Raw genomic sequence first — 17,616 nt, 5'->3', positions numbered from 1 at the left:
CTAAACGCTTGTTTGATTGATTTGTTTCAAAAACAAATTAGAAATTTGCAAATATGCCTCCAACAACATTTTGAAGTAAAGCAGTGATCCTAATGCTGCTTTTTAGCTCACAATTATACTTATAGTGATATAAAAAAAATATTGCTATGATATTTTAAAAGTATCGCATTGATATTAGACAAAATAGCATTTGTTTATTTGTGTATATAAGAAAAACACCGCACCTGAAATTCAACACGGACACAAACTTTTGCTTTAAACCAACTATTGGCTATATATTTAGACTTGATTGTTGTTTATATTTGAACAATATGTTCTAAAGATGGTATTTTGATAACAAAATCTTACCTTGATTCTTTTTGCACTGGTGTACTTGATTTTTTCCTATCAAAATGACCTTGAAAAGCAGGTTATTGTCGATTTTACGCTCTAGTGATTTATTGTTGTAGAAAAAAAACCTTCCATCCGACGCGTTTAATACTCCAAACTTATAGAATCGTTTTTTTATAAATATAAAATATATTTGCATTGCCAGAAACAAACTTTTTTACATGCAGCGTCTGCATATTTACGGTTTGATATTAGACAATATCGCTCATTGATATAAGAAAAGTTTTTATCGATACGCTTCTTCCATAGACTGTTATACACATGAACAAAATGTCGACAAATACAAACAGACGATCGTATTTCTTCTTGATTAGAAGATAACAATATCGTCCTTGTAGAATAGTAAGTGTTGGTAAATACACACTGATGACCAGTTTTCTTCATGCTTAGAAGATAAAAAATTCATCGTTCTGGTAGAATAGTAAATGTTGGCAAACACATACCGACGAACAGATTAATTCATGCTTGATAGATAACTATATCGGAAGAGTAAGTGTTGATATTTGATTCATTTGCTTCAGTAAAACAGCGGTTGTTTTGTAGTTTTCTATTTTTTGGCATCAAACTTTAAAATCAATACATAGGTGTAAACACCTTTTAATTGTGTACGATAAGATAAGTACTGATCCATAACGCAGCAGATTCATTTCAAACAATCGCTTCAAATCTTATAATTAAGGTCATCACTCAAGAAATTTTACGGTCGGCATCAAGAGCTGATTATGAGCCATTATGACAAAAGTGTGTCAGAAATCATATCTAATATTCTTCCTCAGTCATAATAACCTTCCATCATTACCGGACTGAACAAAGAAATAACACGACGGATGCCGTATACAGTGCAGGAAATGCTTACTCTTCCGGAGCACCTGATTTTACTCCCGGTTTTAAGTGGAGTTCGTGTTGTTTCTTAATTATTATTTATAACTGTTGATGTAAATGTCCTTTGTTTTGTTTGTGAGTCTTTGTTTACTCCTTGGTTTTGATTGTTTTTGTCTCTTACAATTATTTGTTCTTTTTAATTCAATACACTAGATTGTGTATTTTACGTGTACCTTCTTACATTTGAATGTTTTGATTACGAAAAAAGTCGCGAGAGTGCAAGATGACATTTAAACTTTTTCCAAGAAGCACCTTTTGGTATTTAACCCAATTTGCATAATACTTGATGTCTGTCATTATTATTTATTATACATGATTCAGACGAAGTTGTTTCACTCTGTTACAAACATTCAATAATCCCAATTTTTCGAATTCATTTACAGTGATTCGTTTATTTTAAGGAAGATAAAATATAAACCGTTTAATTTTATTTTGAATAACCTGAAGCTTGTCGTTAAGTTTCTTGGATAAGCCTTCACTAACAAGCATAAGCATAATCAAGATGGCATTGTATGAAAGTAGTACACAATGATTTCTAGATTGTTTAGACAAATGTTCTTTAAATCTATATAAATATTTTAGTCTTTGATTAGCTTTCTTTATAATAGTATCAACAACATGTTCACCAGATACAAATTGTCCAAAATGATACCTAAATATTTCACATTTGATTAACCCTCAATTTAAAAACTATCACATTCAATAGACAAATCATCTACATTAACATTATAAAGTTTTATTTTTGGACCAAATAAAATGTTTTCCGTCTTTCCTAAATGTAAAGACAATTTATTATCAACAAGCCAATTTTTACATGATTTCAACATAAGCTTTCTAAAACTTAGGTTTGGAACTGAATGTGAAAAAAAAATAAGGACAACAATACCCAACGTGTGTACGATATATCAAATCAATTTTACAATGAATGTGTGCAATTTTTAAAGTTTTTTTTACCTAGTGTGAATTGATTTGAATACACGAAAAAATGTCTTAAATTAAATACCGACGACTGTATTGTGCGCATCAGGCTTGACAGATCACGTTGATTGAAACGTAAGTGTTTATATTTGAATCAGTTGCTTTATCATGTTTATGTTAATCAGTTGCTGTTTTGTAGTTTCACATTTGTCTGCATCAAACTTTGAAATCAAGTACGAGGGTGTCATTATATTTCAACTGTTGGTAATTTATCAGTTCTTGTTAATTCAATACACTATACGTGTACCTTCCTATATGTGTATGTATTGTTACAAAGTACTTTTTAAAACAATCGTGAGAGTTCAAGGTGGCATTTAAGTATTTTTAAAGTATCACCTGTTGTTTTAATTCCTAAAAGTAATAATATTGATATTGATATTGAAAGCACACATAGTATTGTTTACATGCAGGTAATAGATAGATTATTGCGCCAATCAGTTGAAGTTCAAACATAATAAGTATATCAAACGATACACAATTTATGTTCACATCTCCTATTCACAACTCATTTGTGTGATTAGTTTTGTGATAATGCACTGTAGTGAACAATTGTGTCAATAATTGAAAGACAAAAGGTGAAAATAAAGATAAACTCTTGGACATTGAATTTGTTGTGATACCTTAATTTACCTGCGACATCATATATATTAAAGGTGTATGATTAAATGCATCCTGCAATTTGATTGATCCATTTTAATGTTGTCTATCCAATTATGTGGTCATTTTTATAAATTTCCTGTTTACAAAACTTTGAATTTATTGAAAAACTAAGGATTTTCTTATCCCAGGAATAGATTACCTTAGCCGTATTTGGCACAACTTTTTGGAATTTTGGACCATCAATGCTCTTCAACTTCGTACTTATTTGGCTTTATAAATATTTTGATATGAGCGTCACTGATGAGTCTTATGTAGACGAATCGCGCTTCTGGCGTACTAAATTATAATCCTGGTACCTTTGATAACTATCCAAGATAGTCGTTGTGGTTCGATAGATATATTATAACAATGATCATGATGATGAAGTGTAGATGCAGACAACAACAGCAAGTCATATCTTTCATTTGATAATTTCAGACACCTTTCGTTCGTTTGTTTGTAAGTATATTTACTCAGACGAAGGAGCCAACAGAACAAATCTACATTATGTATTTGGTGTAAGTTCTGTAAAAGAATGAGAGATTTTCATCTTGTATCAATAAGTGAAGTCTTGTATACTCTTGAAAATCATTGCTTGATTTCTAAATTCAATGTTTTAGTTCATATATTGTTATGATATGTTTTAGCCCAAAAATTCTCCTAAAGAAAATGGTTTTGTCTGCATACACACAAATACCGCTGTGTTGGCCCTTCAATTCAATCTTATGTGTTTCTTGTTAATATTCTTCATATGATACAATTCAAACAAACTAGTCTCTATATAACTAAGCATGAAATTGAGGAACATTAAAAACTTGGTTTAATAAAAACTACATGAGCTAATGTAAGGTGCCTTTGATTTCACCCGTAAAACAGTAATTTGTGTTTTGGAATATGATTTGATTATTTGTAATTGGTTATTGACGTTCCATAAACGAGAGACGAGAGATACCAAAGAGACCAAAGTGAAAACGCCATTTAAAACAAAACAAGAAAAACAGACAAATACAAAACACAAAACACTACAGAAAAAACTAAAGAGAAACACAAACCCCTTAAAAACTTGGATGACTATTCATTATTTATCAGATATTCATTATTTCTCTTCGCGGTGTAAGTTTGGTTTAATTTGAATCAAATTGAGGTTTAAGTAATGTCGTTGCAGTAACTATTTTTTCTGTGTTCGGATAAAACGATTCTCAAGTTATTGTTTTATTTTTGTTGATTAAACCTTTCAACTAGATTTCGACAAAAGAGACCAGACATATAAATTGTCTCTTACTAGGTTGGCATTTCGGTGATATGTATACTGGGGCACTTCCTATAATATCAAATATATGAAATGACATGCTGCTGGAATAGGTCACCTCTTCAGGCTTAAACATATGTGAATAGGTCGGAAGACTATCAGAAATATAAGACAAATCAATAAAATTCCATAACTTCTTCACTCATCTTTCTAGGTGTTGTCGGTTGTGTTTATATTATCAACCATTTTTACTCTTTGGACACATTGAAGATGGGGATAGGACGCAAAAGTATTGAAATTGATGTCATCTCCTTAATACAACTAGAATCACACAGTCGCCCCCTCCTTATTCAGGTTGTCATAACCATAGGCGGATCCAAGGGGGGGCTGGGTTCCCCTTTTTGTGGAAAAATTTGGTTGATTATATGATGGATCATTGAAGCATGACTGGAGCGCCCCCCCCCCTTTTTAGGAAAATTTTTGAACCGCCACTAATAACAAATTGAAAAAATGTCTGATTGTCACCTATCAATTAGATGTTGACGTTTCAGTAATCCTGCGTGTAAACTGGAAGCTCTGTCTGAAAGTGAAAGTTCCACCCGATTTCAAGTCGATCTCGATTATCACCACCAAACGTGCGGTATATTTTGAGTAAAATCTTGACTGTTTATTCGTCTGTTTCAAATTTCTTCTGCTCACAGTTGGTCAGTCAACTTCATTCCACTTCCAGCCATGCTTTCCATGTTGTTCACCGCCGGGGTTTACAATTCATCGAAAAGGGCGGTAAATTAAAATGAGGCACTTTGACGAGGTAAGCAAAGTAAGAGACAACTCCTGCGTGACGAAGACGACGCGTCAACGATAAAAAATATTTGCTCATCTCCAAATTGATTCATAACAATTAATGTAAAAAAATCAATACTTTACATTTTGTTAGAATAGTTTGAGACCGTATTTAAACTATCGGAATAACAAAAAATCCAATGCGATTGATAATTAAAAGCAGTGTATATATAATTATGACAAGGAATTCTACGGTAAAACATGTATACGATCTTTAATTTTTTGTAGATTGACTTGACTCTATACACTCTCTATGATGAAAACACTATTCCTAGGTTGGTTTTATCAGGTAAGACAATTTCTGTGTTCACTTTGTGAAGAACCACACTGATTCCTACAATTACTACGTTCAAATTATTTCATAAAAATGTGTAACTAAAATTGAGAATAGAAATAGGAAATGTGTCAAAGTGACAACAACCCGACCATATAACAGACAGCAGTAGAAGGTCACCAAACGTGTTGTAAGTATTATTTATGTATATTATTGTGCATATAATTTCTACGTGACTGAGAGGATGATCAGGCCCTTTGTTAAACAGTAAAACATTGCCAACTTTACATTGCCAATTTTACATCTAATATTACAAGCTCAAGCCGTAACATATGTATATTAAGGGAGTTCGCTACTAAACTATATATATGAGAAGAACACAACCCGTGTCATGCCAGCAACTGGTTTTTAAGTAAATGTGTTTAATTCAAATGCAAAGACCCTATAAGTGAATCAATATTTAAGCCAAAATATGCAATTTCAAATGACCTGACAACATTATCGTAACCATCTCCCTTCTTAATAAGTTTATTTAAAGGTTTTGTTAGCTTCTGAGGTGAATACTGACATTTGTATGCTGTATAAAGAATATTACCATAAAAAAATGTATATCAGTCTATATCACCTGTTTAAGCAGAATTTTGTTGCTCATATCTGTAAATTGCAAGACAACATGCTTTCAATAAATTTAAAAAATCGAAAAAAGAAGTATATCGATATGCTGTCATAAATTTCCATAATCTGACTGCAGTAAAGGAATTTTATGAGCAGTTCTTGGTTTTAACAGGCATGCTTCATATTTCGATATAAAAATAAAGATTGAACTAACTTGATTCACCAATAAAATCACAATGTTCTATGAAATTAATAAAACTAGTAAAATCCAATTTCATAGCAGACTAGCTATTTTATTTTATATTTAACTGTTGACTATTCAATGCGGTTACTTTGTTTTAAATATCCTTCTTGCTTTTTGGGAATTATATTAAACGAAATGAATTACTTGTGTATGAACATTCAATGTTTGTGAATAAAGTATTTGTTTTTGTCATTGCAATATCATATTTTATTGACTGTCATACATTTTACATCTAATATTACAAGCTCAAGCCGTAACATATGTATATTAAGGGAGTTCGCTACTAAGTTTCATAATAATAAGGTTTTTCATTACACAAGTACAAACTGATAGGGGATTAATAAAGAAAATAGCAAAAAACATAATTATGTAGGTCAATGTGCCTGTTTTCCAGATATTAGCCATTGAAATTTTGGCGGGAAAATATTCTATCTTGATTTTTCATAGCTTTATCATTGACAGGTTTACGTTCTCAAAAACTATTAAAAAATAACAACGATTCTATAAGGCTTTTATAGATGCCTTATAATTATACATGTAAAGAAAAAATTGGAGGACATCGGCAAAAGTTTTTAAGGCATTCAAATGGATAAAACAAGAGGATTCCGAAAATCTGACAAAAAATCCAAAAAATGACAAGCGAACATCCTTAAGTGTCAAATGATATCTATACATTGTAATACTACTATACATTTAAATTTAACACGTTTAGTGTGTATAAACGGTCTCTATGAACATGTATGCTAATTATTTAAAATCAAAGCCTTAAAGGCTGTAAAAGCAATTGCTGCCATGTTAATGTTTGGGGACTTTTATTTTTCATCCACATATATACAAGAATTAAACCTGACATGAGTGTTGTCTAGTTAAAAGTAAGAAGGTTTTAACTTTATATAAATAAAAGACTTTAGCAGAAAGTCATTTTTAATATGTTTTATATTTCACAAGGAGACAACACGTTTACCAGGCTAAAGTTGGGGTCAAATATACATGTGCTGAAACATATAACTCAAAAAGAAATCATCATGGATTATCTCCTGGTAGTGTTTGTAACTTCCTTGGCAATAATTTCCTTTATTGATTTAATTTTAACAATTTTCATTATTAATTTATATTTAACCATTAACACAAATGATTAAGTTAAAACATTTCAACTTTCCAGACGCAAATGTTAAAAAACGGGAAAGAAATAAAATATCTTACAAGACATAAACATGTAAAGAATAAATGTATATTTCAGCTTAATAAAAATATTTTCATAATGTTACTTTGTCATCATTTTCATGTTAAAACTAAGTTCCAAACATTATTGCTCAGTTGATATGTGTCCTTCTGATGCGGTACGAGCACAGGCACTTGTTTCTATCCATAGGAAGGTCGATTATCCATATAAATAGTTTTATATGGATAGTCGACCTTGCTATGGATAGAAACAAGTGCATGTGGGTACGAGATAACTACAATTCTCATGCAATCCCGAAAAGGGGGGTCATCACAGCCAAACATGACATTAAATCGTTATCACTGAACTAGTATATATATTGTATAGGGGCCAGCTGAAGGACGCCTCCGGGTGCGGGAATTTTTCGCTGCATTGAAGACCTGCTGGTGACCTTAATTCTGCTGTTGTATGTTTTTCTATGGTCGGGTTGTTGTCTCTGACAAATTCCCAATTTCCATTCTCAATTTTATTATACGAACAAGAACAAACAGCTCTACGTTGCTTTGATATTTATCAATTTTCAGGAAACATTGAGAAACATGATCTTCAATATTTCGAAAACATGTGAAATAAAATTGCTAACACGGTGGACCGTCGAGTGTCAACAAACGTGTAGTAGACTTGTTCACTGAAAAGACGAGGATAATGGTTTCATCTGACATTTTTTATGCAAACCCAGTTTTGATCATGATATTTAAAAAGACGTACTTTTTTTCAATCTATGTATTAATAAACTAGAAAATTCCAAATTGTAAATATCTCTTCATCTGGACCGACTTGGCATCTACTACGTTTGGGCGGGTCCATTTCATTAGTAAGGTGATCGATAAATATTACGGAGTTTTGACAGAAAAGGAAAACGAACTTATTGTTATGTGTTTTCAACAAGGGTTTCGTTCCGCTAAATTATTTGCGCAAATAAAGTTTGTCTATTTTTAGATTACAGGTAATAATTTGACACTACGCATTAACCTGTGTAGTGATTTTGATTTTACGATAAATGTATGAATGAACGATAATTTTATGAATGAACAAGAGCACCTGACCTCTTAAAGAAACACAAATTAAACATAAAAAACCGTATTTATTAGGAGATAATTCTGTTAAATTTTCAATACTAAATCAACAACTGAAATGAATCCATATTTTGTTGAAACATCGTACGAACGGCGGAAAACGGAATCGCATTTATTAAAATGTACTTTTTTTCACTCGGACTTCTATGTTATTTGATAGTCAAACGGTTGACCCTTTAAATACAAAAATACATCTACAAGAACATATTCTGAAACTTCTTAAATCCACTAACTTTTTTTTAAAGTTTCAAGCTATGTATTGCATTAGAAAACATACATAGGTGTTAAAGAATGACTGACCAGGAGCCTGTTTAACAAAATACTATGGCTTGATCTGGGCGGAGTCTCTGATCTGGGTCACAAAGATGGCCATACGCGACGGCATAAAAGCAATTGCTTTAAAAAAACTAGTTGTTCCATACCCATTGCTTTAATGAGAACAAAGAAAAGGGAACATTTGTTAATATTACAATTTGATAATAATTGGTAGTTCGGTGAGTTTTTTTATACTAATTACGTTGACATAAATTTATCATATAATTTGATATATTGATAACAGATATGATCACAATGAAACAGTGTTTTGTTCGAATTAATTCTTGATATCTTTAAGCTCGTTGTTGTTACACTGGAATATGAACTAAGATGTCCAGCTCCAGGACATTGGCGTCTAAGAGCAAGAAAGTTTTATTGTGGTCAGAGCTATGTATGTTTATTACGTTCACCAGAGAATTCGTATCGAGAGACCTGTGATGGACTCGATTACAGCAGCACAGGTAAAACTGTTATCATTTATTAACCAATCAATACCCCTTCATATAGTCCGTATCTAAAAACAAAAGTCAAATACGAGCCTTTTACATAATCATGAGAAAGCGATAGACGCAATTTACCAAAGTCATATTAAAACTCAATGTCGAAAAAGAAACTTACCCTTGTCTAGGTTTATTAGCATCTTCAACAATGGACTCTCTTCAACATTGTTAACCTTAGCTTCGCCTAAGTTGGAAATGTTTTACTGTTTAGCAACCGGCTCTTTCATCCTCTTAGTCACATGGAAAAAGTAAAATCACAAAAATACTCACTCAGAGGTAAATTAAATCGGAAAGTCCCTTATCACATGGCAAAATCAAATGACAAAACACTTCAAAAACGAATGGACAACAATTGTCATATTTCTGACTTGGTACAGGCATTTTCAAATGTAGAAAATGGTGGATTAAACCTGGTTTTATAGCGCTAAACCTCTCACTTTGTACGACAGTCTTATCAAATTCCATTATAGTTACAATGATGCGTTAACTAAACAGACATGATAAATAAAATAGTCAAAATATGGGTACAGCAGTCAGCATCGTTTTACAATTTAAAGAAACAATTTCGCGTGTCTGACGTCAGAAAATTTATACGTCACATATTTTTGCCGTTCAATGTTTATACAAACAAATTTAAAATGTCTCATGGGCAATGTTAGCATGCAGGGTTAAAAAATCAAAAGTATGTAAAATCAATTTCAGAAATAGACCGAGATTTAAATTAGTCCAAAAGTTCTATAGAATTTATGAGAATCCACAAATGGTTCATTTCACTAAATAAATCAATTTTGATGTTTGTGGTTCCACGTATTTTCTTATTTATAATAGAAATATAACATAATGACATATTATAGAACAATAACATACTGATAGGATACTGACATGATCTTTTAAAGTACAGAGTCATGTTATAAGAACCAACGAAAAACAAAAAGTCGCATGTACAAAACACACTAGCAAAAATGAAAGAAAACACAAACACATTGACTGGATGTACCGAGCCACGTTAAATGGATATCACAGAAAACAATTCAACAGTAAAAGAAATATTAATATTAGAACAAAGACAAATGAAAAAAACAATATAACACGTTGTTACGATGATAAACAACGTCAGTACGCAGAATCTATACATCAAGACCATCATGTATTATTTGTGAAGTTGATACAGAATATTTATATAAATACTAACAACACGTTCGTTGTGTGTGTGGCCGTAGTGACATTTCATATTCAAAGAATGTAGTTTTGTTGTTTTTCATATAGCTTAATGTACTGTCTTGCTTTCGGTTATTCCTGAAGACAGAACGGGGATCTATTGTTGTTTATATCTGTGTCTTTTGTTTTTTTTTAATTTGTTATCTTGCAATCAAAGCACATTTCTTATTTGTTATTGTAAATTTTTTTATAATGCAAGTCGTCTATATCAAATTACTGTTATTTCAATTATAGGCAGCAAACTTATATTCGAACCATATTTCAACAAAGCAGGATGCAGCTATAAACGGTATCAGCCTTTCCCATTCTCAACTGATGGTAACAATAAGTGTGTTTATCAAAAGTCATTTTGTAATGAAGAGGGTCAAATCGTCCACCGTGAAGGAAGTATGATAAATGATACAACATGTGGATGCGATTCTTCACAAGGGTACATATTTGTTATCAAGCCAGAGCACAACTGTTACTGTATACCATCAAAAGAAGATTGCACTTGTCATAAGCTATCTTGTAATGATAAAGGTAAATTTTAATATTCAACTTCACTACTCTGAGAGGAAGACTGCCACTGTCACAAATTATCTTGTAACTAGGGAGGTCAATTTGATCAATTAGTCCTTTATACTACTGAAAAATCTGTATTGATAATAAGGGATGATAATACGCATCTTCAATTTTGTTTCAATTTCTAGCATTGCAAATCAAATGGATTTTTTCCTCTTAAAATGCGAATTTAAACTATGAATTCAATTAAGTTTTAAAATCTAAATTAATTACGTTTAACCATCATTTTCGACATACGAAACTTCCTGTCAGAAATATGGCAGTTGTCCATTTGTATCTGTTTGATGTGTCTGAGCTTTTGATTTTGCCATTTGATTGTGGGACTTAATTTTACCTCGAGGTTCCTTTTTTTGTTATTTTACTTTTATCGCATTTCTTAGTTAATTCAACTTTCATAATTTATCCACATTATCAGTGTATTTGCTACGTAATGTTAGTAAAAAGAAGGTTTTAAACCTAAATGTCAAGGCACACAATCCCTCTATTACATGTATTAGAAATAATTGTAAGTTTTTTCTACTTCGATTTGACTTATGATATAATGTCAATTTACATGACAATCTTCAAAATGTATATTATATTTTACGTAATTGTCATAATTCTTTTCAATCCTATTAGATTCTTTCATTGTTTTTTGCACTTACAGATACACTCTGTCCTTTTATTGCTTCTACTGTTCGGAATGTATCTTGTCCAAAAATTGTTATCAGACCGTAAGTTTATTGATTATATGATAAAAAAAATTCAGTAAAACCATTCAATACTACAATAGCATGCTTACTATTTTTAATGCATGGATTTTTTTTTCTCCCACCTTAAGAATCGTTTTTCAATTAAGAATTGAATGCTGCTTTTTGTAAATTTATTGGGGTGTAAAAGCGTTGACCGAAGTACATTTTGTATGAAGCGCGGAAGCGCTTCATACTAAAAATGTGCGCACGGTCAACGCTTTTACAACCCTATAAAGTTATAAAAAGAAGCATTCAATACTTATAATTACATTTTTTTTAGCTAGAATCATGAAAACACGATTTTTATCAAGTTTTCGTTTAATTTACCTGTGCACTTTATTGTGGGACCTCGTGTCATCATGAATAATAAATTTTATTGTCTAATACAATTGTTTCATGAATAGCAGGTGATGTGCAGTTAGCCAATCAGAATAACGTATTATAATGAAACATACATCTAATGTAATTATTTCCTTTAAACAGGAATAACCAATAGTGTTGTTGGCTATAAAAGGCCAAGACATGCAATTCACGATTATTAAGTTAGGTTCGCTGTTTTCTGTATAATCAGTTAAAGTTTTTACATTTATTTTCTATTAAGATTAGTGAAATTTTCGAAAATAACTTTCCACAGGTCAACACAAAAGAATGAGTCCACAACATCAGTAGACAGATTTACCGACGGTAGAAGTAGTTATTATAAAGGTAAGTAACTATCTCATTTATGTCCTTGGCCAATTACAATAAATATTCTACTAAAATTTGACAAGAAAAAAAGAATCTCATGCTGCATGCTTTGTATCAAACAAAACTAACAGGATCAACAGATGTTGTTATCATTGATAGTAGGGAAATTTGATAATCGGAAATATTTTAATTAGCATTTTTAAGACTAATGTTCAGTCATAGATCGACCAATAATCTTTAAAAAAAAGGAGAGCTAGTCAGTTGTTCTCACCTGTATGCAACATACTTAGTTTAATAGATATAGAAGACGTGGTATGAGTGTCAATGTGCCAATTCTCCATCCAAGTCACAATTAATAAAAATCAAACATTATATAGGTCAAAGAACACCGAGCCTTGGCTTACACCGAACATAAAGCTATAAAGATCCCCAAAAATTACTAATGTGAAACCATTTAAACGGAAATACCAACGGTCTAATATATTAGTATTTAAAAACCGAGACACGAGAAACACTTATGACCCACATCAACAATCGACAGATTCCTGACTAACGACAGGTGAAAGCCAGAATTACATTATCTGATATATCCTGTAATCATTTCAATATAAAATACACAGAGATAGCAGGTATATACAAATATTATTGATAACACCGGATGAATGGTACGTCATACAAGACCTATCATTGATGCTCGAATCAAAAGTTTTAATGTTAAAAGGCCAAATTCATTACAAAGCCACGAAAACTTTATAAGTGTACCGACAGTTGTGTTGTCAAAAGTTTTCCCGACATTGGATGAGTGTCTCTAATGCAAACATGATATTATATATGTGTTCATGTACATTGATGATCTGACCAAATGTTAGTACATATATCGTTATATATGTAGGACTCTAAAGTGCGATGGTCCACGCTAAAGTACGATGGTCACGCTAAAGTGCGATGGTCCACTCTAAAGTACGATGGTCAAGCTAAAGTGCGATGGTCCACGCTAAAGTGCGATGGTCCACGCTAAAGTCCGATGGTCACGCTAAAGTGCGATGGTCCACGCTAAAGTCCGATGGTCACGCTAAAGTACGATGGTCCACGCTAAAGTCCGATGGTCACGCTAAAGTGTGATGGTCCACGCTAAAGTCCGATGCCTCCATACGCTAAAGTGCGTTGGTCTACGCTAAAGTCCGATGCCTCCATACGCTAAAGTGCGATGGTCCGCGAAAGTATAGACGTACGAAACAAAGTTGCATAATGACGTTCACAGTCGTTTATACAAACCAAAAAATGAACTTGCCGAAAGATGAAATAAGCGAACAGATGCATATAAATGTTTACGATTTTATTGAGGAGTATAAACGTAAGTAAAATAAAGGTACACGTTTTCAAGCGTAAATCATGATTAATATCCGCTACGAAAAGGGGAAAGCTCAAACTACAACCCCTTTCTCTCGCATTCCAATTAAAGATTGTACAATTAAATTTCATTTATCCCGACAATGACTGAATTTTGTATTTGCAACTGACAACTTTAAGGGGACGTGTTTACATTAATAGGCTGTGTAAACGGCAAAATACATCCAATACGTCCCTCGTCCTGAACATGCATGAAACATTTGCCACTGAACGGCAACCAACAATCAATCCAATACGGCCGAATTATTAAAAATTCATTTAAAGGAAATATAGTATTTTGTAACACCTAAATAATACTTTTATACTTTAAGAAATTATTACTAGGTCAGTCTTCTAAATTTAGAAACAGTCACATAATAATACCGGTAAAGTAAAAGTCTATCGCATTATATGTTTTATCATAGCAAACCAGATTGTGCAAAAAGACTTGTTTTAAACATTAGTGCCCTTGAACATGTCTCTTTTGTTACATCGCACTTAAGCAAACAAACAACCATCGCACTTTAGCGCAAGACACCATCGTTCTTTAGCGTAGACCATCGCACTTTAGCGTGACCATCGCACTTTAGAGTACCATCGCACTTTAAAGTCTTACATACATAGATATATTAAGTTATTTCTGTTACAGACAAAACAGTATCGCGATCGTGTACTGAAAAAATATGAACAGAAATATTTCTCGTTACAGGAAGAAAATATAGATTAACATGTTTTTACTTCATCATAGCATTAATAGATGTTATGATCACTGAGTTAGCTGTAATTGGTATGTATATTTTCAATACACATATAATGTTCGATAACAATAAAATGTTATGCTATTGATAAAGAGGTGATCAGATCTGGCAAAAACTACCCTGATCATACTTAATCCATATGATTTCTTTCTCACTACGTTATCAGGAAATTTAAAATAAAATCAATGACAAAGCTGATGTTTTAAATTTCTAGTTGTAATCTTTCTATGTGTAAGTAATACCATACCATCTGCTCCATTGGATGGCTTTTACATTTCTGCTCAAACGTAACGCGTGTCATCACTATGTAATGCAGGCGTGACCCTTCCATAAAACAGCTTCGAGATATTTAAAAAGAAGAAGGACATGTTGATTGGCTGTGGCAAGAGACAATTATTCTGTCAACGCTCTATAACCCTTACACCAAAATCCTAGATCATTACTTCGTTTGCAATGACATCGGATATAATTGACTTTTATAATTGAAGTTTATTTAAATCACTCTAAGCATTGCATATCTTTTTTTAAACTTATAAAGTATTCTGAATCTGTACGAGTGTATATGTTACAAAATGAGGAGAAATGATCTCTCAATTTTTCTCGATTTATTTACATTTTATTTGTAACTGCAATATTTTGGGTCATGTATTCCTATTATTTTATGTTTTTTGTAGTACTTTTATTTCATTTGATACTGCACTTGTAAGGACTTTAATGAAATAAAATTGTAAATATTTGCAGGATTGTCAGAGTGGCCTGATGTTTTATATCGCTATCGTTCAACAGATAACAACACAACAGAACAATTATTGGTAGATCAACATGTATCTGGTAATACGTTGAATGAAACGGAAGGCGATTCGATTGAAATTGGACGATTACAAAAAGAAAAGAATAGGATCTTAATGGGAGAACTTTTATCTGGAGACGAAAACGGTTATAACAAATTTCTAACATTTTTAAAAGGACATCCGGAATATAATGACCTCATTTATGGAATAGAAAACACAGTTGTTACAGATGACGATAGGATAGCATTTCGAAATTGTCAAAGGAACACTGAACAAAATAGATAAACATATTTATTCAGAGCGACAATATGAACGATGATTAAATCATGTATGACCATGTGTGAACGAAACTTTAAAAACTATTGAGACAAAATTCAATTTCGGATAAACATATTGTTCCTTTTATACTTAGGAAATACAATTTTGAAACTTATTATTTGTGTAATTCATTGCTATACACAAACTAGAACATGCCCGCAGAACTGTCGACTGACAAGTAACTTTGCCTTCAATAATAATTATAACAGTCATTATCCTTATTACACACATCTTCAAATAGATTGTTCTTATGCAAATTAAAACTTAAGTGAAATAAATCAAGTATAATTAAGGAATAACAGTACTGTAGTTGAAGAGTTGCCACCGTCAATTGTAGATTTGACGGTCGCAAATGCAGTTTTACTGGCGACGCGTAGCGGAGACAGTAAAACGGAGATTTGCGACCGTCAAATCAAAATTGACGGTGGCAACTCTTCAACTACAGTACTGTTATTCCGATTCTACGGCATTACAAAAAGAAATAATACGATAAAACTTGGAAAAATGTCTAAATTTGACAAATAAAAAAAAATCCGCGAAACTTCATGAACGATTCTGGCGCAAAGACGTCATAGGTAAACTTGACGTCATACAAATGAAAACTTACAAACTGGAGGTTATTACGTTACCTGTACGCTTCAAATTCGAATAAATTTACATTAAAACGGCGAATTTGAGGTAGGTGTTGTTTTATTTTCGATTAAGAAGTAGTAATCGAACATTTGTTGATTCAATCATTTCAAAATGGTTGTCCCTCCTTAGTTACGCCTGGTCAACTGTGGATTTGACGGCAACTTAAAGCCAATGAAAAAAGATGTTACATACAAATTGCATTAGAATAAATGTTATCAGGTCTTTGCATAGTTAAAACACTGTTGAATAATCGACCGATCCTTGTATTCAAAAACTAATAAGATGTGAAATGTATGTCATCTCTTCACGATAAATATCTTGTTTTTCGTAAGTATGAAACGTCAAATAATATTGTCTTTGTATGAAAATGGTACTACAACCAGTGGTTTGTCAAGTAATAAGCATAAATGAGCACTCGGGTATTCAGAAATACAAAAAACAAATCATTTGACAAGAATTAGAATTAACAAATTATACTATTTACAGGCTTTGTAATAATATTAGCAATACGACAGTGTCACATTTTTAGCATGATCTGCTAACTCTACAGGAGCACCTGAGATCAACCCCCGTTTTTGGTGGGGTTCGTGTTGTTGTTTTCCCCTCTTTGTTACATTTTGTTCACGCATCGTTGTCGATATAATGGAATTTGATGCGACTGTCGTTCTTGTGAGAGGTTTAGCGCTATAAAACCAGGTTTAGTTAACCAATTTTTACATAAGAAATTGCCTGTACCAAGTCAGAAAAATGAAAGTCAAATAAATTACCATATTTATATGGTTATCGTTATTTCCTTGCTATGAATGATATTTATACGGTAATCGATATTTCCTTGCTTTGAATGATATTTATACGGTTATCGTTATTTCCATGCTATGAATGATATTTATACGGTAATCGTTATTTCCTTGCTTTGAATGATATTTATACGGTTATCGTTATTTCCATGCTATGAATGATATTTATACGGTAATCGTTATTTCCTTGCTCTTAATGATATTTATACGGTTATCTTTGTGTCCTTGCTCTGAATGATATTTATACGGCAATCGTTATTTCCTTGCTCTGAAGACATTTATGCGGTAATCGGTATTTCCTTGCTCCAACAACATTTTCCAAACAATTTAGAATAAATATTTTTACATTCCACTCTGAACTGTCTTTCCAGAAACAGATAAACGACAGGATTCCCCGCACTACTAATGAAAAATCCTCTGTACAAAATGGCCGACACGGATTTAAAGGAACTTGTAGTGTCTTGATTGATAAAATCAATTAAAAAGCTGATCACTGTTAACAA

General features: G+C 32.1%; 1 protein-coding gene across 6 annotated transcripts; it reads left to right on the top strand.

The window, feature by feature from the left end:
- Positions 1 to 643: 643 nt before the first annotated feature.
- Positions 644 to 15,798, top strand: LOC139499160 (uncharacterized). Of its 6 annotated transcripts, none has more exons than XM_071287849.1 (9): positions 644 to 732; positions 3,328 to 3,407; positions 5,210 to 5,270; positions 9,026 to 9,188; positions 10,680 to 10,967; positions 11,656 to 11,722; positions 12,375 to 12,445; positions 14,526 to 14,603; positions 15,316 to 15,798. In XM_071287849.1, exons 3-9 carry the CDS (start codon positions 5,235 to 5,237, stop codon positions 15,648 to 15,650), a joined length of 1,038 nt encoding a protein of 345 aa, XP_071143950.1. In that variant the 5' UTR covers positions 644 to 732; positions 3,328 to 3,407; positions 5,210 to 5,234; the 3' UTR covers positions 15,651 to 15,798. The 6 variants fall into 6 exon arrangements, with proteins under 6 accessions (XP_071143950.1, XP_071143948.1, XP_071143946.1 ...); XM_071287847.1 differs by having other exon boundaries at positions 644 to 879; XM_071287846.1 differs by lacking the exon at positions 644 to 732 and adding an exon at positions 745 to 879 and having other exon boundaries at positions 3,328 to 3,348.
- The last annotated feature ends 1,818 nt before the right edge of the window (positions 15,799 to 17,616 follow it).

This window comes from Mytilus edulis, chromosome 12 (genome assembly GCF_963676685.1).
Source record: "Mytilus edulis chromosome 12, xbMytEdul2.2, whole genome shotgun sequence".
Classification (NCBI taxonomy): Eukaryota; Metazoa; Mollusca; class Bivalvia; order Mytilida; family Mytilidae; genus Mytilus; species Mytilus edulis.
This window is presented reverse-complemented; position numbering and strand designations above follow the sequence as displayed.

Bases quoted from the DNA above. Each gene is read 5' to 3' on its own strand.
- LOC139499160 (XM_071287849.1), top strand. From the start codon at position 5,235: ATGATGAAAACACTATTCCTAGGTTGGTTTTATCAG. The intron at 11,723-12,374 runs GTAAGTTTATTG...AACTTTCCACAG, and splicing joins CCAAAAATTGTTATCAGACC to GTCAACACAAAAGAATGAGT. The intron at 12,446-14,525 runs GTAAGTAACTAT...TTCTCGTTACAG, and splicing joins TAGAAGTAGTTATTATAAAG to GAAGAAAATATAGATTAACA.